Raw genomic sequence first — 26,927 nt, 5'->3', positions numbered from 1 at the left:
TCGGACATACGTGTATTTTTTCATACTCCATTCCCAAGGCACACAAGCTTTTTTTAGCTTCACTGAATGAAGAAGGAAATGTGTTGCCTTGTGGAAGCATAGACCCGACCAAAAGTAGCATTTCAGAGAAGCAAGTATCAGATATTTCATATTTTGCTTTCAAGTTATAAAACTTTACCAAAGTCTTCATCTTAGTGTATCCTTCACATCCTGGATAACGAGGTTCATATTCAGATTGAATATGGTTAAACATTTCTGAGGAGTCCAGGGATACATCATCATTTCTACCGATTAAGATTTGATCTACCGATTCTGAACTCTATGTCCCTTCAGTGGTAGGCTCACCTCCTTCTGTATTGCACTCTCCGTGCCAAATCCAACACTTGTACGTTTGATCGATACCATTGAGTGAAGAAGATGAAGAAATCGAGTCAAGAAATCAAGTGAAGAAGATGAAGAAATCGATTCAAGAAATCGAGTGAAGAAGATGAAGAAATCGAGTCAAAGGCGAGAAAATGAATGGCTTAGGACAAAGATCTGGGAGGTTTGAATGGCTTAAGAGAAAGATCTGGGGCTATTTTGTCATATCACTCATAAACTTTTTTAAAAAAATAGAAACTTTAGTACGAGACTAAACACAAGTTATAAGTACGGGTCAAAATACCGGTTGAGTGTTAAAGTAACAAACCAAACACATTTATTTTTTTCTCAAATTTTTGTCATATCACTAAAATATATAGTTCTTAACATCCGTATGATTGGATCATTCATAAACTTTTAAAAAAAATAGAAACTTTAGTACGAGACTAAACACAGGTTACAAGTACGGGTCAAAACACTGGTTGACTTTAAAATAACAAACCAAATAAATTTATTTTTTTCTCAATTTTTTGTCATATCACTAAAATATATAGTTCTTAACATCCGTACGGTTGGATCATTCATAAACTTTTTTAAAAAAATAGAAACTTTAGTACGAGACTAACACAAGTTACAAGTATGGGTCAAAACACCGGTTGACTGTTAAAATAACAAACCAAATAAATTTATTTTTTTCTCAAATTTTTGTCATATCACTAAAATATATAGTTCTTAACATCCGTATGGTTGGATCATCCATAAACGTTTTTAAAAAAATAGAAACTTTAGTACGAGACTAAACACAAGTTACAAGTACGGGTCAAAATACCGGTTGAGTGTAAAAGTAACAAACCAAACACATTTATTTTTTTCTCAATTTTTATCATATCACTAAAATATATAGTTCTTAACATCCATACGGTTGGATCATTCATAAACTTTTTAAAAAAAATAGAAACTTTAGGACGAGACTAAACACAAGTTACAAGTACGGGTCAAAACACCGGTTGACTGTTAAAATAACAAACCAAATAAATTTATTTTTTTCTCAAATTTTTGTCATATCACTAAAATATATAGTTCTTAACATCCGTACGGTTGGATCATTCATAAACTTTTTAAAAAAAATAGAAACTTTAATACGAGACTGAACACAAGTTACAAGTACGGGTCAAAATACCGGTTGATTGCTAAAATAACAAACCAAACACATTTATTTTTTTATCAAATTTTTGTTATATCACTCAAATATATAGTTCTTAACATCCGTACGGTTGGATTATTCATAAACATTTTTAAAAAAATAGAAACTTTAGTACGAGACTAAACACAAGTTACAAGTACGGGTCAAAACATCGGTTGACTGTTAAAATAACAAACCAAATAAATTTATTTTTTCTCAAATTTTTGTCATATCACTAAAATATATAGATCTTAACATCCGTATGGTTGGATCATTCATAAATATTTTTTAAAAAATAGAAACTTTAGTACGAGACTAAACACAAGTTACAAGTACGGGTCAAAATACCGGTTGACTGTTAAAATAACAAACCAAATACATTTATTTTTTTCTCAAATTTTTGTCATATCACTAAAATATATAGTTCTTAACATCCGGGGTGTTATAAACAATTTTCTCGTATAAAAGATAGCATGATTGATGTTAAAATTAGATCGTTATACACTATTATTAGCATAATAATTCGTAATAATATTTACGAATTAACACCGCTGTGTTCTTTAACAACAGTTTTATTATGACAACTGTTGTGTAATATAATTAACCGTTATCCTAGTACTTATAAAATGACGGTTTTTACTGTAAAACCATTGTATTTATTAGAATACTGTTTTGCTGGGTAATTATGTTTCTTACAATACTATTTTATGTAAATCCGTTATCTGAATGTGTTTAAGACAAGAGTTTAAAATTTTTGAATTTCAGTCCACAATTTTTTATACCATTTTCTAATTTACTTTTTACTTTAATTATTTTGCTTGGCAACATTATATACCGTTGGATTAAAGTAGTTTACCTGGAGTGCATCTGAGCCGTTAAATTATTTCACTTCCCCCTTCTTTTTTCATTCCCCACTCCACTTCCCTCTCATTCTCCATTTTCTCTTTTCTCTCCTCTCAGAGCTCTCACAAGTCACGATACAGGTTCAATCTCCTCTCTCCTCCTCTCTATCTCTCTCCTCCTCTCTCTCCCTCTCTTTCTATTAGTAGGATATCTGTGTTTTCTTGATATTTTTTATTTTAAATTGAACATCGATATGGGTATTGATTTGCATGCACTTATTTTTGTGATTTGGGTATGAAGGTAGTGTAGTATAACTGATGTTTTTTTATTTATACTTGGGGCTTATTTATGATCTGGGTTTATATTTTATTTTAAATTGAACATCAATTGGGGTATTGATATGCATACACTTATTTTTGTGATTTGGGTATGATGGTAGTGTAGTATAACTGATGTTTTTTATTAATACTTAGGGCTTATTTATGATTTGGGTTTATTTTGTATGCCTTGAATGTGATGTTTTTTGGGATTATGAAATCTGATTAGGGTTTATTTAATAAGTTAATGTGTTTATATTTTGGGTTGTGAAAGTTGTAGATTTAGGTTTATTTCTCTGAAGTGATGTTTTTTTTTGGGTTGTGAAAGTGGTAGATTAGGCTTAATTTTTTTGCCTTGAATGTCATGTCTTTTGGGCTGTGAAAGTTTAGGAAAGTGATGTGTTAGATTGTGTTGTTGTATGACTGTCTTACTGAGGGGAATCACGGGTTTGCCTATGCTTGATTGCTTCTCAACTATCAATATGTATTATGTGTATAATGCAGAAGAAATGAAAATATTTTAGGTGCATTAATAGAGATGCCACATGAGTGTCCTTAGCACCTCCATTATTATAATTGTATTCAACTGATATTCATGTAGTTTTTTTGGCTTTGTGTGAAGCAATTAGATTAAACTTAATGTTTTAAGTGCAGATTAATTATGGCGCCTTCAAGAAAAACAAAATCTGATCCTCGTAGAACTAGTGAAAACCTTATCAAGGCACTAAAAAAGAACAAGGCAGGTGTAAAGAAAAAGACAGAGGATCCGAAAATGAGCAAGGCGGTTAAGTCCACACCTGTGAAGAACAAGACAGAGGAATGAAAAATGAGCAAGCCGATTCAGTCTGAACCTATGAAGAACAAAACAGAGGAACTAAAAACAAAGGCAAGGGCGCCAGAAAAGAACAAGGCGGTGTTTGAACCTGTGAAGGAAAAGCCAGTGGAGTCTTGCCTTCGAAATTCATCCCCTGAATTAGTAAAGAAGAATGGAATTTTTAAGAACCTAAAAAGCAAATTATCTAAAAAAAGGAAACGAGTGGAAGAAACAGCAACCAAATAAGAGGGACTTAAGCTTCTAAAACGCGGAGCAGTTATGATGCATAGGATTGTTAGGCGTAAGATGTTGGGAATTAAGCTTGAGGTGCTATTTAATAAAAAGGGTGAGCCATACGGGGATGCTGCTAAAGAAATGCAGTCTTATATTGGGGTTCTTGCCAGAACAAAAGCCCCGATATGGTATGACAGTTGGTTACGTGTTCCGGTAGAAAGAAAAAATAAGATTTTGGATTGTGTACAGGTAAAAGAAATGTATCTACAAAACCAACTAAGAATTTTACTTGTGTTAAATTATGACTGCCTATTGTAGTTAACACACATGTGATAATAAAATTGTTTATTTATGTACGTAGATGGCAAACATTGTACCACCATCAGCACGAAAGCTTTTCTGCAATCGGCATGCCATAAATGGAGGGAGTTTAAAAGCCGTTTAATAACTGAATATATCATTCCTAATAAAGATCAACCTGAGTTGTTAAAGTTTCCTCCGGCTGACTACTCCTTTATTGAGAAGGCACACTGTAATATTTTTCTTTAAAGTCGTCTAACTGATGAATTTTTACTGAGTTTTTTCTTTAATCTTTTTTATTTTATAAAATTCCCACGTAGCATAAGTAATGGGCTAACCTGAGTAGCAAATTATCTAAAAAAAGGAAACGAGTGGAAGAAACAGCAACCAAATAAGAGGGACTTAAGCTTCTAAAACGCAGAGCAGTTACGATGCATAGGATTGTTAGGCGTAAGATGTTGGGAATTAAGCATGAGGTGCTATTTAATAAAAAGGGTGAGCCATACGGGGATGCTGCTATAGAAATACAGTCTTATATTGGGGTTCTTGCCAGAACAAAAGCCCCGATATGGTATGACAGTTGGTTACGTGTTCCGGTAGAAAGAAAAAATAAGATTTGGGATTGTGTGCAGGTAAAAGAAGTTGTATCTACAAAACCAAGAATTTTACTTGTGTTAAATTATGACTGCCTATTGTAGTTAACACACATGTGATAATAAAATTGTTTATTTATGTACGTAGATGGCAAACATTATACCACCATCAGCACGAAAGCTTGTTCTGCAATCGGCATGCCATAAATGGAGGGAGTTTAAACATCGTTTAATAACTGAATATATCATTCCTAATAAAGATCAACCTGAGTTGTTAAAGTTTCCTCCGGCTGACTACTCCTTTATTGAGAAGGCACACTGTGATATTTTTCTTTAAAGTCGTCTAACTGATGAATTTTTAGTGAGTTTTTTCTTTAATCTTTTTTAATTTATAAAATTCCCACGTAGCATAAGTAATTAGCGAAACAAACTATGTTGCTAACATTTATGTGTTTTTTTCTCCAAGGACATCCACGAAAAATAGAAACTAAGGAGGAGTCTGAATTTATATCCACATTGTATTTCTCGAAAGGGCTATTCTAACCTAGAGCATGAAATGGTTAGTTCTCATGAAACATATTTATTTCACGCGTACATCATATAATTTTTTTCAATTCTTTTGTTTCGATTATATTGTATAATATTTTAAACATGTTCACACAGATGGAGACTCAAGCTGACCCTGAAATGGAGATAGATAGATCAGATAGCTGGATTCGAGCAAGGAAAGATAAAGATGGAAACTTCAAGTCAGAAGTAGTTTAAGAAATTGCTCAGGCGATTGCAAGTTTTTATTTATGTTGTTAATATATTCTTTTATCACCAAATATCTATTTTTTGGTAAATTACTTCTATTATTTATCAAATTTTTAGGGGAAAATGAAACAAAGAGTTAGTGAAGGGGATGTGACTGTGGAAGGCAGTGATGATATCTTGACCAAGGTGTTTGGTAGCCGTGAACCCAGAGGGCGGGTGCGTGGACAAGGGCGCTTTGTGAAGCAGTCTACATACTTTCATCTTCCAAGGCAGAAGAAGACATGTAGGACAATAGAGGAGAGGATTCAAGTGGGTATTCAGAAATTTTTGAAAGAAGAGATAAAAATGATAGTTGAAAAGCGAGATGCCTTTTGGGCTGCAGAGTTTCAAAAGCTGAAAGCTGGTATAGGAGGGAAGCTTATTGAAATTGGGTTAAGTCCAAATATTGGATCTCAGCAAGGAAGTTGTTCCAAGGGAGGACATGACATTCTGAAGGACTTTGATTTGCAAGGTGTAAAGAAAAAACTGGATCTCATTCAAAATGTGGGTATCGGTAAGGAAACACATATTGAAGAACATATTCAGGAGAAACCTTTGGTGGATGGCGAGGAACATATTCAGGAACATGGCGAGGCTCTCAAGGTTGTTGATGTTGAGGATAATCAAATGTTGGTTGAGGATGTGTGTCTGGAACCTAATAATAAGGAGGTGTTGGAGGTTAAAGGATGCACAGAGTGGGAATTAGCAATTGGCTCCCCGACAAATATCGTTGCTTATGCAACAGTTGATACTAAGTGTCGGGTTCTTCATGGGAAACAACTGGAAAAAGAAAATGTACGGGTCTCAATCACTCATGTACTCCAAGGATCTGAAAAGATTCCCTTCCCAATCCAAGATGAGATCATGACGGTGGAACAAGCTGTGGGAACATATATTGCATGGCCGAGAAACCTCATAATGGAAGTGAAGACAAGCGCTGCTGCTGTGAAAGGAACTCCAAAGGTTAAATTTTCTCTATATATATATGCAAGTATATTTTTGGACTTAGTAATCTAATTTTTACAATATCGGGCCTATATATAGGTAAGTTTTTTGCGATATTATTTCTCATGTTTAGGTTGAATAATTATTTGGTTCAGTTTTATATATAATAATTTTTTTCCCTTATTTCAGTGTTGATTTTGTGGTGGTTGTCATATATTTATTTTTGTTAAAATGTTGGAAATAGCTTTGATAATTAAATTAATAATGATGCAGTTTTTAATTTATTACGTATTAATGAATTAAATCTGTTTATATTATGATTCTTTTGAAACTTATGTTGTTTTTTAAAAGTAAAGAATAAAAACATAATTTAGATTTTCAATTACTTAACATGTTAACTTTCTTTAACTTTGCATTCTCTATTTTCTTTTTATATTTTCAATTCAGGGAGGCAAGAAAACTACTGGGAAAAAATGGAAGAAGGTAAAAGATTGTGTCCCGGAACCAGAGTATGTATTGGACATGGGTGCGAATTACCCCCCTGTTTTGAAACGTCTGTGGCTTTGGGCAAAAAATGCCCTGGCTGATGGACAAGTAAACTCTTTTTATCTATGCCAAGAAGCTTTTGGAGTAACCGCTAAGAAGGCACTGTTTTTATCGGATGTGCACGCTTTATGCTCTGGGGGTGAGATATCAGGGTCCACCATTTGCATTTTTATCAAGTAAGCGTAGTTCTAAAGTTTTGTTGCCTTTATGAATACTTATTGAGTTTTTTTTTGAATTTGTCATAATCAGTATCTCCAATTTTTAACAGTTTATTGCAAGAGAATTTGAAAAAGCGCAAGATGGTTGACATGATAACGTTTGTTGATCCTGGGATGATAGGCGCACTTGGTTGTGGTAGTCTAGGAGAGAGGTCAAAATCCTTATCTATCAGATGCAGGAATGCTAAACCAGGACAAATTTTCCTGCTACCATATAATGCTGTGTTAGTACCTGTTATAATAAATAATATATTCCTTACTTAAAGATTGTTTTTTTGTTTATCATCATCTCTGTATGTTATTGTAAATTTTGTTGTTCATAAATTATCAAGAATTATTGGACGCTCACGGCTGTAAATCCAGATTCACAAACTGTTTACCGTATGGACCCATTGAAGCGCAGGATTGCAACTGAAGAATGGACAGAATACAATATTAAAATTTTATTTCAACTACAATCACTTTAATAATTAAATACAAATATGACTTACAATTGATCTATATTATATTATCGTAGTGCCATCAAACTCTACCAGGAAAAAGCAAAGAAGTTTTTAAAGAAGAAAATATCTTGGGAGAATCTGGGGGTAAATATTGTATATTTTATCGATTTCTCTATTTTACAAGAATAGTGTAGCTAGACATATATAAAGTTTTTAATGTTCTCCAGGGAGTTCCTGTCCAAACTGGGAGCAAAGATTGTGGTTTGTTTATAATGGGTTACATAAAAGAGATTTGTGCCGATATGGAATTAAAATTTCATGAGAAGGTAATGTTATAGTTATCTTTCTTTTTTCTATATCCAATTGTATTGTGGTAAATAAATGTAATTTTTACATCCATGTTTCAGTGGTTACACAGAAGCAACCTAAGTTATGGCATGAAAGAACTAAACGAGATAAGGACTGAATGGGCAAAGTACTTCATGAAGAAGCATGCCACTTGAACTTGCATACAGTGCTGCTGGGTATTTTGAGTTGTGAACATATTTTGTGTTGAAATTTGGGAGTTCTAGTCATGGCAGTTAACTCTATTTAAACGTTGTTTCTAATTACTGGCGTTTTTGTGGATATGTCCTGAAAATATTTTGCTTTCTTCTTGAATGGTCTTGTTTTTTTAAGATAAAACTTGGTTATAAGTTGGTTCTTGGTTGCAATGGTTAAATATTGGTGTAATGGTGACAATTTGCTTGTAATCTGAATGATGGTTTGGGTTTTAATTTTTATGGCATGTTCATTTTATAATGTTGCTGTGTTTAATTTTAATTTGAAAAACCATTGTTTGAGGAGATTTTAGCCAATAAAGTTATACAATAACCATATTATATTGTGTCTCACACAACACTTATAAAGACCAAGCTCATCATGTTTTATAACATATAACAAAGCTATTTAAAACTAAACCTTGTTAAAAGAAGATTCACACAATAAAAAACCATTGCCTGAACAAAACTAACTATTATCCATTATGTCCAGACAATGCTATTAAAAATAAAAAGAATTATGCCTTGAAGACCACAACAACACTTTCTACAGTAAAATATAAGTGCAAAACAAAATCATACAATACCAAGTAATAAAAAAATGTTGTATGAAGCAATTCCATCAACACAAATTTAAAATAAAGGGGTTCTCTGTATGGTTGTAAGACAATAAAATTTTATCGTTTGAAAATTGTGTATTAAGGTGGAGGACAATAAATATATCAGAATAAGGGTTGTGCGTTATGTTCTACTCCTAAACTTTTAGTAAGAACATACACAACATTTTTAAGAGAACTTGTTTAAGTATACTTGTTACAACAGAATATATAGAAAATACTTGTTTGTTATGGTTGTAATACAACGGTGGTTATCATTTGAATTGTGTGTTAAGGTGGAGGACAATATATATATCTGACTAAGGGTTGTGTGTTATGTTCTATTCTAAAACTCTTAGTGACCACATACACACTTTTTAACATTACTTGTCTAATAAATCTTGTTACAGCAGAATTTATGGAAAGACGTTGTTTGTTCTGGTTGTAATACAACGGGGATTCATAGTTGGTCGTTGTCTGTGATGACTCACACAACTATTTCTAATCGTTGTCTGATCCATGTAAGAGACGGCGCCTCAATAGACAACGGATTTTCAGGGAATCAGATAATGGGTTGAGTTATCGATAAGCCAAAATTCACTAGAGATCTCTGAGTTGTCGACAAGTCATATTTGACTAGAGAACTCTAAGTTATCGATAAGTCAATTAGCCATTAGAGAACTCAGAGTTATCGATAAGTCAAAGTGAAGATATAAAGACTAGGGATCTCTACAAGCCAAATTCTTTTATAGAGAACTCCGAGACCTCTACAGGTAAAATTTGCTATGGAGTATTAGAGATCTCGATAAGCCAATATACTTATCGAGATGTCAAGTTCTCTATAGACCAAATGGAGATCTCGAGGTAAAATCTCAAAGTACAAAATTGCAGATCAGTTCAATATCCAAGATCAACAAACAATCCAAACAGCTGGATTGACAAGTCTACAAAAAGCAGCTTGAAGGATGTGCAAGATTAATGGTGAAGATAACTGACGAAGGAAGATCAAGATAACCACGGGATGCTAAAGATATGCTAAGCCAGAAATAGAAGATATCATTTTCTATAAATGGAAATGACAAGTGACAGTTTATAAAAGCTAATAGCATGTCTTATTGTACACTGTGTAAACCAGCAGTTAATTGAATTGTAAAGTTATCACTGGTCCTTTAGTCAGAAGTAACAATTTTGAAAGAAAATCTTGTAACTCTCTCAAGTAGAAGCTAAGCTCTTTATCAACAAAGAGCCTAGAAATTTTGTAGCAAAATATTCTTAATTTTAATATAAAATTAAGTGAGTTTTGAAGATTTGTGTTCTTTTATTTTCTGCAAGCTTGATCTCTGCATGAACACATTTTTACTACAAGATTTAATTTACTTTGTTCAACCATAAAAGATTCAAGAAAAGCTTAAAAACAGTAAAACACATTCACCCTCCCTCCGTGTGTTATTCATTTCCTAACAGTCTGAGATTTATATGACCGCTACAAAACGTAGTTTAGACATTAGGTTGAAATCTAGAGTTCCAATAGCAAGAAAATCATAGAAGAGTTCATAAAACCTGATAGTTCTTCTCAAAATTTATTATTCATAATGACCAATACGAAACTGGAAATGTACATAATTTTATTTATTTATTATATTTAAAAGTACGTTTATAATGCCGTTGCAAAGTGCAGATTAGTAAACTAGCTATAATATTTTTTATTAGTTTTGTGTTTGACGAGAGAGCTGCTCAAACTAATTTTTATCTAATTTATAATATTAGTATATATCAGAATTTATAAAAATTTCATGACGCAGCCTCTCTTTGCGGTTTTATTTAATATATATATATATATTAAATATTGTATATTCTCACTATTTTAATATCATATTAGTTTTGTTTGTGATACTGTTCTGGTTCATTTAATTTGTATTAGTTTTTGGCTCATTTTATTAAACGTGTTGGTTTCGCTCGACTCGTAAAAATAGACGAGCCGAGTTCGGGAAGATGTTTAGGCTCGAATAAGAGTAAAATTAAACGAATCGGCTCGCCCGACTCGTTAAAACTGGCTCGTTTAAAACGAGCCTGCTCGACTCGACTCATGAAATTAAACGGCTCGAGTTCGGACAGAAATTTAGGCTCAATTAGTTAAAACAATCGACTCGACTTGAATTACGCCCGCTCAAAAATCAGCTCGCTTGGCCAAAATTATAGTGGTAATTGATAGTGGATATTACCCGAAAAAAATGATAATAGCATCTAGACTAGAGTCAGCCAATTTACACTTGGCCTATATATAATTTAGGATCCATTCATCTAGATTAGTTACAAAGTATAGTTACAAAGTATTTTTAAATAACGATGCTGCGGTATAAATCTCAAGCCTTGTGGGAGTAGTATATATACCCAGATAATAGAAGAGATGACTACAAATTAAATGGATGATTACATTGAATATTTTGTATCATTTTTGTAAAAGATTTAGATTTTTTTTCTAAAAGTTTTCTTGTGGAATTATAATATTATGTATACCCTCTCGTTTCACAAGACTGCAAGCTACTAATCACGTAAAGTTTAGATGGAAAGAAATGGCATATTAAGACGAAGAAATTAAAAACATGCGATGTTATAAATCACGACGATAATCACTACTACATTATACTTGCCTCGATCCGTAATTTAATGTTGTCAATCATGCATGACTACATCATTTTGTATGTTCGCTTAACAAACGTACAATTAGTTTCATGGTTACCTATCAACTTGTGGCCCAACTTAATTTCATTCCCTCTTAAAAATCTCACTTATCAGAACTTTGGTGTCTTGGTGGATGTTCAAGTGTATGCCAAAACGGAGAGCCACGGAGCCAAGCAAAAGTAAGGAGAGCACGATTAGACTAACAAACCCAATGCTGACAAAGTCTAACTACACGACATGGGCCCTAAAGATGAAAGTATTTATGCAAGCGCATGGTGTATGAGACGCAATTGATCCAAAGGATCCCAAGGAGAGCTTAGAATAGAGAACAGATAAAATAGCACTCGCAGGGATCTATCAAGCAATCCCTGAGGACATACTTTTGTCTGTGGCTGAAAAGAAAACAGCAAGAGAAGCATGGGATGCAATCAAAACTCTATGTCTAGGGGATGATAAAGTGAAGAAGGAGAGAGCTCAAACTCTTAAATCCGAGTTTAGATCGATGACCATGAGAGAAATAGAGCAGCTTGATGATTTTTGTGCAAGATTAAGTGGTGTCTTGATTAAGTCAAATGCAAACAGTACGGGTGGTGAATCAAAATTAATTCTTGATTAAGTCAAATGCAAACAGTACGGGTGGTGAATCAAATGTTTGGTACCTAGATAATGGGGCCAGTAACTACATGTCCGGACAATGATCAAAGTTCAAGAATTTAGACGTAAAGGTGACAGGCAAGGTGAAGTTCAGGGACGGGTCCATAATAGACATCAAAGGAAAAGGGTCTGTCCACTTTACTTGCAAGAACGGTGAAGAAAGAGTCTTACAAGAGGTATATTTTATTCCCACGCTCTGTAACAATATAATTAGTTTGGGTCAACAATCAGAGTGTGGTAATAAGGTGATCTTATCAGGTGATTACTTGTGGATCTATGATAAGAGTGGAAAATTGTTTGTAAAAGTAAAACGAACTAATAAGAGATTGTATAAGTTGGTTATGGGAGAAGAGAGAGGTGTATGTTTATTTACCAAGGCAGAGGAGAACTCATGGCTTTGGCATCTGCGACTGGGCCATATAAATTTCAAAGTTATGCTTCTCATGGCCAGGAATAAGATGGTATATGGTTTTCCAGATTTGGTTCAACCAAAGGAAACGTGTAGTGGATGTCTATTGGAAAAACAAGTACGACATCCATTCCCTTCCAAAACTAATTATGCTACTACAAGGAGCCTAGGACTTATCCATGGGGATATTGGTGGTCCCATCTCACCACCAACATCGGCTGGAAACAAATACTTATACTTTTTGTTGATGATTACAGTCGTGTGATGTGGGTTTTCATGATCAAGGCTAAGGATGAAACTCTATATATGTTCAAACATTCAAGGCATTGGTTGAGAAAGAATCCAAGGAAGAGATACAAGTATTAAAAACTGATAGGGGAGGTGAGTTTTGCTCAAAAGAATTCACAACTTTTTACGAGATGGATGGAATAACTTGACACTATACAACTACCTATTCTCCATAACATAATGGTGTGGTAGAGCGTTGAAACAGAACCGTGGATGCAATGGCTCGAAGTTTATTGAAAGAGCGAGAAATACCAGCATATATGTGGGGAGAGGCTGTTAGACATGCCGTTTATAAGTTGAACAGATTACCTACACGAGCTCTGTCGGAATTGACCCCATATAAAGCATGGTCGAAGAAGAAACCGCAAATTGATTATTTGAAAGTATTCGGATGTATTGCTCATATGAAGATGCCCAACGTCCATGTAAAGAAATTAGACGATCGGAGCAAACTGGTTATACATTTAGGAAGAGAGCCTGGGACGAAAGGATATCAATTGTATGATCCAAACACAGGGGCTTGCATATAAGTCGAGACGTCATTTTTGAGGAAGCTAAAACTTGGAAGTGGAAGGAAGAATAAGCAGAACGATGTCATGAATTTGGTGGTTTTATAGTAGTTGGGTATCTGGTCGAAGTAAACGAAGACACTACTGAATATGAGGGAAGTGAGGATGCAAAAAATGACGTGATGACACCACAATCAAGTGGCTCACAGGCATCACAATCACGTGGCTCAAAAACTCAACAGTCAAGTCAGAACAATGACTCAGAAAACTACAGTGAGAATAGCGGACCAGTGAGAACCAGTCGACTCAGTGACATATACAACAGTACTGAAGAGATTGAAATTGAATATGAGCTACTACTGTTGGGGGTGGATGAACCAGTCACATACAAGCAAGCAGTAAAAGAAAAGGTCTGGAGGAGTGCAATGAAGGCTGAAATAGAGGCGATTGAGAAGAATAGAATGTGGGAATTAACAGATTTTCCCTCGAGAAAATGACCTATTGATCTGAAGTGGGTTTTTAAGTTAAAGAAAAACACTAGTGGTAAAGTAGTGAAACATAATGCACGCTTGGTGGCAAAGGGCTATGTGCAGAGGTACGGTATTGATTACGAAGAGGTTTTTGCTCTGGTTACAAGGTTGGAGACGGTACGGCTATTACTAGCTCTAGCAGCAAAAAATCAATGGGAAATTCATCATTTAGATGTAAAAACAGCATTTCTAAATAGTGTATTACAAGAGGAAGTTTATGTGAGCCAACTGGAGGGGTATGAAATAGAGGGCCAGGAGGGAAAAGTTTATAGATTGGTCAAGTCCCTGTATGGTTTGCGTCAAGCACCACGGGCTTGGTACGCTTAGTTGAATAAGTGCCTGGAGAAATTGGGTTTCATAAAGTGTCCTTTTGAACAAGCTGTGTACACAAGACGACAAGGAAATAACTATTTGTTAACTGGAGTATATGTCGACGATCTACTTGTTACTGGGAGAAGTCTGGAGAGTATTTTTACTTTTAAACGACAGATGAGTAGTGAGTTCGAGATGAGTGATCTCGGGAAACTATCTTATTACCTGGGTTTAGAAGTCGAGCAGGGAGAAGGCTTCATAGAGGTGAAATAAATGTCATATGCAAAGAAAGTTTTGGAAAAAACAGGGATGTCTGATTGTAACCCAGTCTAGTACCCGATGGACCCAAAACTACAGCTACACAAGGATGAAAGGGGCAGTCCAGTGGATTCCACAGAATTTAAAAGTATGATAGGAGGGTTGAGATATTTGGTTCACACAAGACCAGACATAGCTTACGCAGTTGGAGTGGTCAACAAATATATGGAGAAGCCTACGGAGTTACACATGAATGCAGCAAAAAGAATTCTTAGATATATAAAGGTTACGTTGGTATATGGCTTGATCTATGTAAAAGGGCGAGGGAATTATTTGCTGTCAGGATATTCAGACAATGATCTAGCAGGAAGCTTGGATGACAGAAAAAGTATAGGAGGCATTGCCTTCTATTTAGATGAATCGCTAATCACCTGGGTTTCACAAAAACAAAGGTGTGTAGTTTTGTCATCCTGTGAAGCTGAGTTTGTGGAAGCTACGGCTACAACATGCCAAGAAATCTGGCTGCAGAAATTATTAGGTCATATATTAGATGTACCAGTTGGACCTGTCAGGTTATATATTGATAACAAGTCAACCATTGATTTGGCTAAAAATCCTGTCTTTCACGGGCGTAGTAAGCACATACACGTGCGTTATCATTTTATCAGAGACTGCGTGGAGAATGGATCAATTGTCATCAAGCATATTGGTACAAAACCAGCAGCGAGCGGATGTTATGACGAAACCAATGTCTGTTGTCAAGTTTGAAAAAATGCGTGAACTACTAGGGGTCAAGAATCTTAGAGACGTTTAGATTAAGGGGTAATATGTTGGAATTTTATTAATCTAAACATATATTTCTATTTTGAATAAGTCAGCTGCGTCTGACGTGTAGGTGCACAAGAATAGGTCTCCAGAGGTTGAGTTTTGTAAGAAGGGTCGTGGGGCTTAAACGGGAATGTCTTCCTTGTTTTTAGCTTACACTTGGTTAGTTTCTTATTAGTACTAGTTTTCCTGTACTTTTTTAGTTTCTTTTAATGAATTAATCCACCGATCTTTGAGAAGTAAACCAAGCTAGCTAATACTCTATGTTTCATATATTTTACTTTATCTAATATCTGCTCTGGTATCAGAGCCAGGTTGAGACGGTCAATGAATGTACTTAGAAAAAAGGCAGATGGGCTAACCTCTTACAGGGTTTAAGTGGGAGGCAGGTGAACCTTCCAGTATGAGCCCCGGGGAGACAGGAAGGAAGAAGGATTCCAGTATGGGTCTAAAGGAAGCAGATCACACAATCAAGTGACAGATTCGGGTCGAGTCCGATGTGTGAAAGGGGGGATTGTTAAGAGTTGTCCCACATCATTTGTGAGAGGGGCAGTTTGCTAGAATATAAGCAGCCGGATAACTCCATTAGTATGAGGCCTTTTGGAAGGTGCCCAAAACCAAACCCGTGTGTGCTCGACCCAAAGCGGACAATATTATACTAATGTGGAGTTAGGTATGCTCAGCAAGCCCAACACTAATATCATTATAAGTTTTCTCAAAAGAATGGTCATACATATATACATAATTAATACACTTTTTGGTGAGTTAAAATCTACCGAAATTGGGATAGATTTTGATGATTACATGTACAAAAAATTTGGGTTCAATATATGCACTATTTCCTACCGTTCTCTAAATTGGTAGGAAATCTATACTTCATCAATTCTAACCACTTTTTTCTGATAAGTTTTGCCAATAATCTATTGCCGTTTTTTTTACAGGGGTACCTGTAGCATATGCTTCACTTGGTTTAAATTCACTTGGTTTAAATGGATTCCTGGTTTATAAAATTAGTTGGTTAATCACGTATCTCTTACATCTTATGCTGTGTTTGGTTGGGGTGAATGAAATAGAATGGAATGGAATGAGATTTTAAGTAGAAAATGAATAAATTTTCTAAAATTTCATTATTTCACCCATTCCATTTCTAACCACCTACATTATAATTAAACACCCTCAATTTGAGATGAAATGCTCCATTCCATATTAACCCTATTTTCTTCACAATTTTTATCATAACAATTTTGTCTATCTAATTATTTTTTTCAAATCTTCCCTCCAACTCTCATTTAATTCCTTTAATTATATTCATTCCATTCCATTGAATTCCATTCACCCCAACCAAACACAACATTAGGGTATAGACAGCACATACTTGTCTACATCAATATAGAAGGAAAAGAAATTTGCATATTCCCAACCAAAATAAAAGAATATGGCACTTTAATTATTTGATACTTTAACTTTCATAATTTCTCGTCCTCCGTTCTCAACAGAAACCAAAAAAAATTGCATTTGTAGTATATGGACTGACAACTGGTTGTGGGATATGCGCAACAGTATAAGCTCAACAGCATATGCTGAACTCATTCCTTTTTAGTTCTCTTCATCAAAGAACTTGGTCCTCATGTACGCACCTTTCAGTTATCCTGCAAAGAACAGGATCTAAAATCAAAATAATATATGTGTTCTCTATCTCGCTATAGATAATTATATGTAGATACTGATCCTAAGCTTATCAGAAATATAGAAGAAATTAAATTGCGAAAAATTGGTCCAAAATTAATTTCGTCAGTCCATCATAATCAACTTTTAAGTGATCCAGATTAGTGCAACAAGTGAACGTACAGCTGATAATTGTTGGGGAAAATGCAAAGAGAAGAAACTTGTTCTCTGGAATTTCTAGTTATCATTGAGAAAAAGGATATTACAATTTATAGGAATACATAGAAATAGATTCACTGAACTAGTACATAGAACAGTTAATTATCTTGGAATATGAAAACTAAGGTGCATGCACTAGATTCATGCATCTGTGACTGTGACTTCACATTCATGTATAGAAATAAATAGATATTCTAGAAAATTCTAGCTTATATTCCAACAGCCTCTCTTAAGCTAGAATCTTGTAACACCAAGCTTTGTCTTCAATCCTGTGAAAACCTCTGACTTTAATGGCTTTGTAAATATGTCTGAGACTTGTTCTTCACTTCTGCAGTACTTAACTTCAAGTTCTCCATTCTTGATCAAATCACGGATGAAATGGTATTTAATTCGAATATGTTTGCTTTTGCCATGGAAGACAGGATCTTTACTAAGGGCAATCGCAGAGCTGTTGTCACAGTAAATCTCTGGACAGTCCTTGAAACTTTGCTTCAGTTCTTGTAACACCCATTTAATCCAAAGGGCTTGACATCCAGCAATCGCCAATGATATATACTCTGCTTCCGCTGTTGAAAGCGCCACAACAACTTGTTTCTTTGACATCCATGATATAGCACCAGATCCAACAAAAAATACATTTCCTGATGTACTCTTACTATCATCATGGTCTCCTGCCCAATCACTATCGCAAAATCCAACAAGTTTGGGATTACTAACCTTTTGATAATAAATTCCGTCTGAGAGTGTTCCTCGAATGTATCTTAGAATTCTTTTTCCTGCTTCCCAGTGAGACATCCTGGGACATTCCATAAACCTGCTAATTAAGCTGACCCCATAAGCAATGTCGGGTCTTGTGGTAGTAAGATACATTAGGTTTCCCACAAGGCTCCTAAATAATGTAGGATCAATAAGCTCAGTATCATCCTCTTTGCTTAATTTCAGACCAACTGCAACTGGTGTACTAACAGAATTTGCATTTTCCATTTTGAACTTTTTCAGCAATTCTTTGGCATATTTTTGCTGAGAGATAAAAAATCCACCATTGCTTTGTTTAATCTCCATGCCAAGAAAGAAATGTAGCAATCCCAAATCAGTCATCTCAAATTCTTTCTCCATATTTTCTTTAAAGGTATTAATATCTTCAACGTTGCTTCCTGCAATGATCAAATCATCGACATATAAGCTGACAACAAGAACACTATTATTAACTCCTTCTTTAACATACAGAGTGTGTTCAAAAGGACACTTCTGGAAACCATTCTTCAAGAAATAACCATTGATTCTGCTGTACCAAGCTCTCGGAGCTTGTTTTAATCCATAAAGTGATTTCTTTAAGCGACACACTTTATTTTCTTCTCCTTTTTTGATGAAGCCTGGTGGCTGATCTATGTACACTTCTTCTTTTAAAACACCATTTAAGAATGCTGACTTAACGTCCATTTGGTGAACAATCCAATTATTTTGAGCAGCAAGTGCAAGTACTAACCGGATGGTTTCAAGACGGGCAACAGGAGCAAATACTTCTTGATAATCAACGCCGGCCTTCTGTTTGTAACCTTTCACAACAAAACGAGCTTTATGTTTCTGAATTTTTCCATCTGCATCATGCTTAGTTTTAAACAACCATTTGACTCCAATTGATTTCTTTCCGGGAGGCAAATCAATTAATTCCCATGTCTTATTCCTTTCAATTGCATCCATTTCTTGCTTCATGGCCTCCCTCCATTTTTCTTCTTTAACAGCCTCTTCAAAAGTGACAGGGTCATTTTCCATAAATAAAGCAAAATCTGAAAATTCTTCTTCAAGTATCCTTCTTGTCCTGCCATATATTTCATCCAAGCCCCTGGTTTTGCGAGGTGCTGACTCTGAACTTGAAGCAGATGTTGGTGATACTTGCGGTGGAACATCTTCTGGAACATCTTCTGGAACGGTGCTTGTTTCTTCTTCCAGTAGAGTGTTATCATATGTGATAGTGCTACTTTCATTTCCATTCTTCCAATCCCAAGCTGCTTGTTCATCAAATATCACGTCTCGGCTGATTGTCAATTTTTTTGACACTGGATTGAACACCCTATATGCCTTTGGATTCTCACTATAGCCAACAAAAATGCACTTCTCAGATTTATCATCAAGCTTTCCACGCTTCTCCTTTGGTATATGAGAATAACATAGGCTTCCAAAAATCCTGAAATGAGATACACCAGGCTTGTGACCACTCCATGCCTCTTCTGGGGTTTTTCCTTGCACGACCTTAGTAGAAGCACGGTTTAAAACATAACATGCTGATGCTGCTGCTTCGGCCCAAAAATGTTGAGGCAGTCCTTTTGTCTTGAGCATGCTGCGCACTAGTTCCATAATGATTCGATTCTTTCTTTCAGCTACCCCATTTTGTTGAGGGCTGTAGCTTACTGTAAGCTGATGTTTAATGCCATTATCTTTCAAAAAAGCTTCAAATTCTCCACTCATGTATTCACCTCCTTGGTCAGAACGTAAAGCCTTCAATTCACGTTCACTTTGTTTTTTAACAAGAGCTTTGAAAGTCTTGAATACTCCAAAAGCTTCAGATTTTTGTTTAAGAAAATATATCCATATTTTCCTGGTGCAGTCATCAATAAATGTAAGAAAATATTTTTTTACCTCCAAGGGAATTTTCTCGCATAGGCCCACATAGATCAGAGTGAACCAGCTCTAGAGGTAGAGATGCCCGGTTTGCCATTCCACTGGGGAAAGAATCACGTTTGTGTTTTCCAAATACACAGCCTTCACAAATTTGATCTTGTTTATTGATGTATGGAATGCCTCTCACCATATGCTCCTTACAGATTTTTGAGAGTGTGCTGAAGCTTAGATGATTGTAACGTAGATGCCACAACCATGATTTGTCCTCCACAATACTAGAGAAACAATTGAGGGATGAGCCATTTAGCTTTATTGGGAACATCTTACTTGGCGTCATTTTGATTCTTGTAATAAGAGACTTATTCTTATCTCTTATTTCACACTGCTCACCACTGAAAATCACATTATGTCCCTTCTTTAACATTTGTCCGACACTTAGAAGGTTGTGCTTCAGTCCTGGAACGTAGTAGACATCACGAACAAAATTCAGGCCTCGCTTGGTTTGGATTGGAATGTCACCACATCCTTGTACCTGGTGTCGTTTATCATCACCTGTTTTTACCTCTCGCTGGACAGATTCATCCATATTAATAAGTATGCATTTGTTTCCTGTCATGTGGTGGCTGCATCCACTGTCAATATACCAAATATTCTTGGTCGAGACCTCTTGCTCATTAAACATAAAAAGAACAGATTCTTCATTCTTTGATTCAGCATTTTCATGTAAAAAACTGGTCTCTTCTCTTTCATTTCTCAATCTCGAATAACAATCTTTCTTTAAATGACCAAATTTATGACAATAATTGCATTGGATTTGAGATTGATAATTACCTCTTCCTCTGCCTCTAGGTCGTCCATGGTATCTTCCTCTTTCATAGTGATTTCCTGGACTCGTTTCATGATTTGATTGAACTTGATAATTACTTGCTTGAGTCCTTCCTCTTGTGTGATGATCTGGTAGGCTTCTTCCTCTGCCACGAAAATTTCTTCCGCGTCCTCTTCCACGAAAGCCTCCACGATGAAATTCTTGCATCTGGAATGCTTGCTCAGGGGGCGATGATTCAAACTGTTTAATCCTTAATTCATGAGATTGTAAGGATCCCAAAAGAGATTCAAGTGAGAGTTCACTTAAATCTTTCGGTTCTTCTATTGCAACAACTATGTGCTCGTATTTCTTTGACATACTTCGCAGAATTTTTTCTATTATCCGCTGATCCTTCAGTTCTTCCCCATTGACTCTGAGTTGATTTGAGATAGAAACAACTCTGTTAAAATACTCTTCTACGTACTCTGTCTCCTTCATTCTTAACAACTCAAATTCACCCCTTAAAGCCTGCAATCTGATCGTCTTTACTTTGTCTTCACCTTTGTATGCTGTATTAAGTGTGCTCCAGGCTTCTTTTGATGTTGCTGATGTAGAGATCCTTTCAAAAATAGCTTCATCTACTGCCTGATATATGAAAAATAGTGCTTTCTTGTCCTTTTTCCGATTTTCTTTTAAGGTTGTCAATTGTTGCTGATTGAGAGTAGTTGGATCGGCAGGTTCATCGTAGCCAATTTCAACAATCTCCCATAGATCTTGAGATCCAAATAAAGCTTTCATCATGATACTCCATTGATTGTAATTCTTTCCAGTTAATTTTGGAAGCTGGGGTTGTAGTGTGTTGCCGTTGGTGGCCATATTAGAACAAGATGTTTGATGAACAGGTTAAGAAATGGTTTTTGGAACAGGTTATGGAACAGACTAAGGAACAGGCCTTGGAACAGGCTCTGATACCAATTTGTTGGGGAAAATGCAAAGAGAAGAAACTTGTTCTCTGGAATTTCTAGTTATCATTGAGAAAAAGGATATTACAATTTATAGGAATACATAGAAATAGATTCACTGAACTAGTACATAGAACAGTTAATTATCTTGGAATATGAAAACTAAGGTGCATGCACTAGATTCATGCATCTGTGACTGTGACTTCACATTCATGTATAGAAATAAATAGATATTCTAGAAAATTCTAGCTTATATTCCAACAATAATATGTCATGTCCGGAATTCTTTTCTAAGTCCTTTTTTTTATATAGTAAGTGAGCTGAAAATGAGCACATTGTAATGATTTTTTGGAGATCAGTGAAGTTAATTCCACTCTACCATTGTGTCCCATTGAAGTTCCAAGAGTCGATTCTTCATTGCGTAGAAGGCCGGGGAAAATGAAAAGATAGAAATAAAAGAGCTCTATCTAATCTTTTAGAAAGTAATGAAATCTTGAAGTTACAGCACAAGGGGAATATGTTTCTTGTTTGTTCTTCTTTTGACTATCAAACTCTGAATAAACCAAGAATATCCTATTTGCCTGAAGAATGCAGGAAATTTTGAACGTGTTTCAAGTCTCTAGCTACACTATTTATAGAGAAAAAACCTTCAAACTTTTAATGAGGCACGAAAATGTACTGATGTATTACTGGGCAATACTCTATTGGCAGAAAGCTACTTTCTTTGATTGCAGATTGTGAACATTGAATTTCACACAGCATATTAGAATTGTTAGCTCACCGCCAAGGGAGATTTGCCCTGCAATTCAGCTGTACAAATGATCGTAAAACAACTCCTTAATCCATAGAACGCTATGTCTTTCGTTATATGCACTCCATTTGCTTCTACATCGTAGCAGGTCCATCCCCTTTCTTAAGCCCAGTGAGTAGTTAAAACACTTTCTTCACCTTCATATGCTTTCTTAATCTTGGATAAAATCTTAATGTGCAAAAGAACTTTATATGTTAATAAGGACGTTGCTGTGCCAGTGTATAGTGGAAATTCCATTTTTTGATTAGTAAGTGGGATCAGTAGGTATCAACATTAGGGTTAATATTTAATTAGTTTTATTTCCTAACAAAGTTTTCTTTAGCTAGGACAGTCAAATTATTTTTTCGAATTAATCATTTGTTTAGAACAATGGGATATCCATCCATGATCAATGGGTTGAAAGAGCTATGGTGAATAGCCTTAAGTAAGATAGGGTGTTTCTTTACAACCTTTCTAGACCCTGAATGCCTAATGGTAGGGGAAGGATTTAATGTGTATAGGATGCTTCTGTAATAGTTCTTGCCACTTCTTCTTGAGCTCTGAGTGGTATTTCTCATAGTACGGCATTAATAATCATTTGAACTATCCATGCCTTTTATACATCTAAAGATATTCTGATGTATGATGACGACGATAGAGATGACAATGAAAATATGGAATATTTTAAGAGTATATATAATATAATTAATGAAGATATGCAGTCAATACACCTTAAATTACGTGAAAAAGTCAAATGGGATAACTAATTTGAATGGAGGGAGTACTATGTAACTATATATAGAATATTGATAGAGAAAAAGAGAAATATGGAAGTTGATATCCATGGATAGCAAGCACTTAAACTATATGTATGTTCACAAAATATAACGAAACAGTTTGCACATTTTAATTTACCCATCAATGGCCTATATAACCCGAATATATAATTGCATACTACTCTAAGATTTCGTCAAAACATAGCCAAAGACACCGATGTATAAGTGTCAGATCATTCAATACTAACCTGACCCAAAGCGTCGCCCGCAAGGGTTGGCTCAGTTTGTTAAAAAGAGGAAAATTGTCCTCTTGGTCACAGGTTCGAATCCCACGGGAGGAGAATTTATGATTATGCCTCCTGAGTCAGAGCATGTCGCTTAAATGCGGTTTACCTTGGTTCACGTGGTTTGCAGGCTATTGTGTGAGCCCGTAGGGTTTACCCAGTACGCACCCGAAGGGTAGCGGCTGCGGGTTACCTACGATAGATAAAAAAAAAAAAATAAAAAAAAAAAAAAACCTATATGTAAAACTAGGGTTCTTATATTTGGGTCAGTTCCATTGTCAACTAATGCAACACTTCTCCTAAAACTTTGGGTTTTAAGCAATAAGTTTTACGACTACTGCAACACCTATTAATATGACAGTGATTATTTGTGGTAACACTTTGTATGCGACGGGGTAACATATATGACCTGCAAAACTTTAAAAATTTATTACCATACTAATAACTGCAACACTTTATTACCCTAATAAAAGTGTTGTTATAGAGTTCTAAGCAGTTGCAACACTTTTTCTAGCCAACATTAATGTTTTTAAAGAAATACTTTATGACATGTATTGATGTGACATAAACATGTATTAGTGTGACATACATCCATTGTTGCGCAACACTTTGTATGCACCTGCAACTGCTTACATAGAAAATCTACTAAAATATTCAGTATTGCAACACTTCTACTTGGTGGAATAAGATCTCTTCTTAATTGGCAATGAATTTGGTTAGTGTTACAAAATAGACTCAAAAATACTCTAAATAAAGGGGAATTTCGTCCTTAGTTGTTTTTAGCATGATATATTACAGAATTTATAACAGTGTGTAGAGCAGTTCATCACATATTTATAACAGGAGTCATTCTTGATAGATTTTCCTGATTAATAAAAAAAAGTTCCAAGAACAAATTATTCATGTGTAGCTGTCGAATAATATATGATTTGGTTGGGGGTTTCCTTCAACATAATTCGATTCTTAACATAAACTCAATAAGTTGATTCCATGCTATTTACATCCACAATTTGTTATTCCATGTATACCACTATATAAGCTGAAAAATTAGAAAAACAACAATGTAAGCTGAATAGCATATGCTGAAACAATCCCTTTAGGAGGTTCCTTTCATTGAACATGGTCATGTGACGCGGTTTCCTTTTCATTTTTATCCCTCTGCAAAGCAATCATCCATGATCCTCCGCTATCTAGTAATCCCCTTGAGGTTAGGATTAAAGGTATTAACATTCGAAATTTGGATATTGTATTCACTCTGTAGATCACCGCCTAAATCTATGTTATTGAACGGATGTCAGCTAAATCTCTGTACAGGTGCAGCACCAATGGTGCAATTATGAAGACATGTCCAGATTCGTTTCCAAGAACAATTTTTTAAGTTACAAGTAATGGAAAAATATGAGGACATAGCATCTCATTTTTGGAATATTATCGTTTTTATTTACAGGTGTGCCTAGATCAACTGGCAGAAATTGTATCCCACTGGAGTACGAAGAGTCATTATTTATTTCAATCAAGGACTAGGAATAAAAAGGATAAGATATACAGAAAGAGATCTATCTACAAATGAAACCAAATGTTGAGGTATCGAGAATGCTTAACACGTCTTTTTTACACCAGGAAACAGAATGAACTCAAGTATATGCTAAGTACGACACGTAGAAGACCTTGAACTTCTTTCAAGTCCCTACCTAGATTGTGTATTTATAGAGTGAAAATCCTGGTGAGTTGTTCATCGTCAAGCAAATGTACTAATGTATTACGGGGCAATACTCCACTGGCAGTAGCTACTAAAACTGGGGATTGTGAACACTGACTTTCACATGGCAGATTAGTGACTAGCTCACCGCCAAGGGAGATTTGCCCCGCAATTCGGATGTACTAATGATCATAAATTAATTTCTTGATTCATATCATGTCATAGGATGTCCTCGTTTATATGAACTCTGCATCTGCTACAACATTACAAAAAAAGACGATTGCTTTACATATTTAAAATGATCTGTTGTTTTCTTCATATATGCAATGACAGGTACATATTAAAGTAAATCTCATCTCTTGTCTTTGGCAGGAGAGTAACTCAGTTCTTTGGCTCTCTTGTAAGCATCATACTACAGTTCTAGTAATAGTACAGTAGTAGCAATCGTAACTACACGACTAAATTCTAATATTTGGATGTTGGATAATAAGAAAGGTATGCTATATTAACTAAGATTTATATTATTCTTTTTTAGCAGTTGCAGACTATTTGAAGTAAATATTAACCACCAGTTAATCTCCTTATACATTTTTATGTTTAGGAAACTACATTACCTTTTTATGTTTAGGAAACTACATTACCGAAATCAGACTACAGTTAAACCTTGATAAATGAATACACTCGGATCCACAAGCAGCTAGCTCATACTGGTACGAGCTAAAGACTGCTTGTGATTTGCAGAATTATAAGTCTGGAACAAAATCATTTAATTTCTTCCCAAATACATGAACTGATTTATTGACAATATAGGTACCATGCAAAAAAGAAATTAAGCGAATTAATAAAAGTTGTGTTTTCTACCCTGATTACTCCCATGAGTCCATGGTAACAAAATGGCAAATCAGGTGCCAAACAAATTTTTCTCTAACTATGACTGTCAAATTTTTCAAATTAATCATTTGGTTAGAACAATGGGATCTCCATCCATGATTAATGGGTCGACAGAGTTTTGCTGAAAAGTTTGTTGAACTTTCCGGTCTCCATACCCTCCAGATTTCTTAATCGTAGGGGAAGGGATTTAATATGTATAGGATGCGCTTCTGAATTGGACGTACTTAAAAATTCTTCTTGAGCTCTAGGCGGTATTTCCCAGTTCCCATAATACGGAAAATAATAATTTCTGTAAATAATTTAAACTATCCATGAATATGATGATGACGGCAATAATGATCGATAATGATGTTGAACACTATACTGAGTAAGTAAAATTAGTATTCTTATATTTTGGAACACTTTTATGTTAACTAACACAACACTTTTTCAAATAACGTGGTTTTCTAAGTAATAAATTTTATAGTGTATGACTACAAAGACCAATTAATAAGACATCAATTTTTTGTTGTTGTAACACTTGTATGCAAATACAAATCCCCGTTCTTTTTAATTGTCACCTTTTTTTTCATTAGTCAAATTAACAATTTTTTTACCAAAGATTAAATTATTGAAAATCTGAAAATCATATATTAAACTAGCTAGATTAAACGTACTTTTTAATACTATAATTTTTTTTTTTTATTAAATTATAAATTATTAATAAAATTCAGTCAAAATTTAATTAATTGAATTGCACAAAAATTAAATATTATGACAATTAAAAAAACCGAGGGAGTAACATATTTGATCAGCAACACTCTAAAAAGTTACTACAATAATCAATATCTACAACAATTTATTACCCTAATAAAATTGTTGCTATAGAGTTCTATGCAAATATAACGTGGTAACATATTTAACATACATTTTTTATTGCAACACTTTTTATGCACCTCCAACGGGGTAAAATTTGTGATCATTCAGCAACACACTGAGAAACTACTACTTACAGCTACAGACTACAGTATTCATAATCGCAACA

General features: G+C 34.9%; 1 protein-coding gene and 1 long non-coding RNA gene across 2 annotated transcripts; both read left to right on the top strand.

The window, feature by feature from the left end:
• Positions 1–14,449: 14,449 nt before the first annotated feature.
• Positions 14,450–15,320, top strand: LOC141702849 (secreted RxLR effector protein 161-like). The gene is made up of 2 exons (XM_074506462.1): positions 14,450–15,118; positions 15,264–15,320. The coding sequence occupies exons 1-2, from the start codon at positions 14,450–14,452 to the stop codon at positions 15,318–15,320; spliced, it is 726 nt and encodes a 241-aa protein (XP_074362563.1).
• Positions 15,321–24,399: 9,079 nt separating this feature from the next.
• On the top strand, positions 24,400–25,536 carry LOC141702853 (uncharacterized). The gene is made up of 2 exons (XR_012567274.1): positions 24,400–24,533; positions 24,761–25,536. It is a non-coding gene; the product is annotated as an uncharacterized LOC141702853 (long non-coding RNA).
• The last annotated feature ends 1,391 nt before the right edge of the window (positions 25,537–26,927 follow it).

Source organism: Apium graveolens, unplaced genomic scaffold (genome assembly GCF_009905375.1).
Source record: "Apium graveolens cultivar Ventura unplaced genomic scaffold, ASM990537v1 ctg5804, whole genome shotgun sequence".
Taxonomy (NCBI): domain Eukaryota; kingdom Viridiplantae; phylum Streptophyta; class Magnoliopsida; order Apiales; family Apiaceae; genus Apium; species Apium graveolens.
The sequence above is the reverse complement of the archived record's forward strand: the minus strand, read 5'-3'. Positions and strand labels throughout refer to the sequence as shown.

Excerpts from the sequence above, each read along its gene's own strand:
- LOC141702849 (XM_074506462.1), top strand. The coding sequence starts at position 14,450 with ATGGACCCAAAACTACAGCTACACAAGGATGAAAGGGGCAGTCCAGTG. Across the intron at positions 15,119-15,263 it reads GATGTTATGACGAAACCAAT|GTGCACAAGAATAGGTCTCC; the intron begins GTCTGTTGTCAA and ends TCTGACGTGTAG.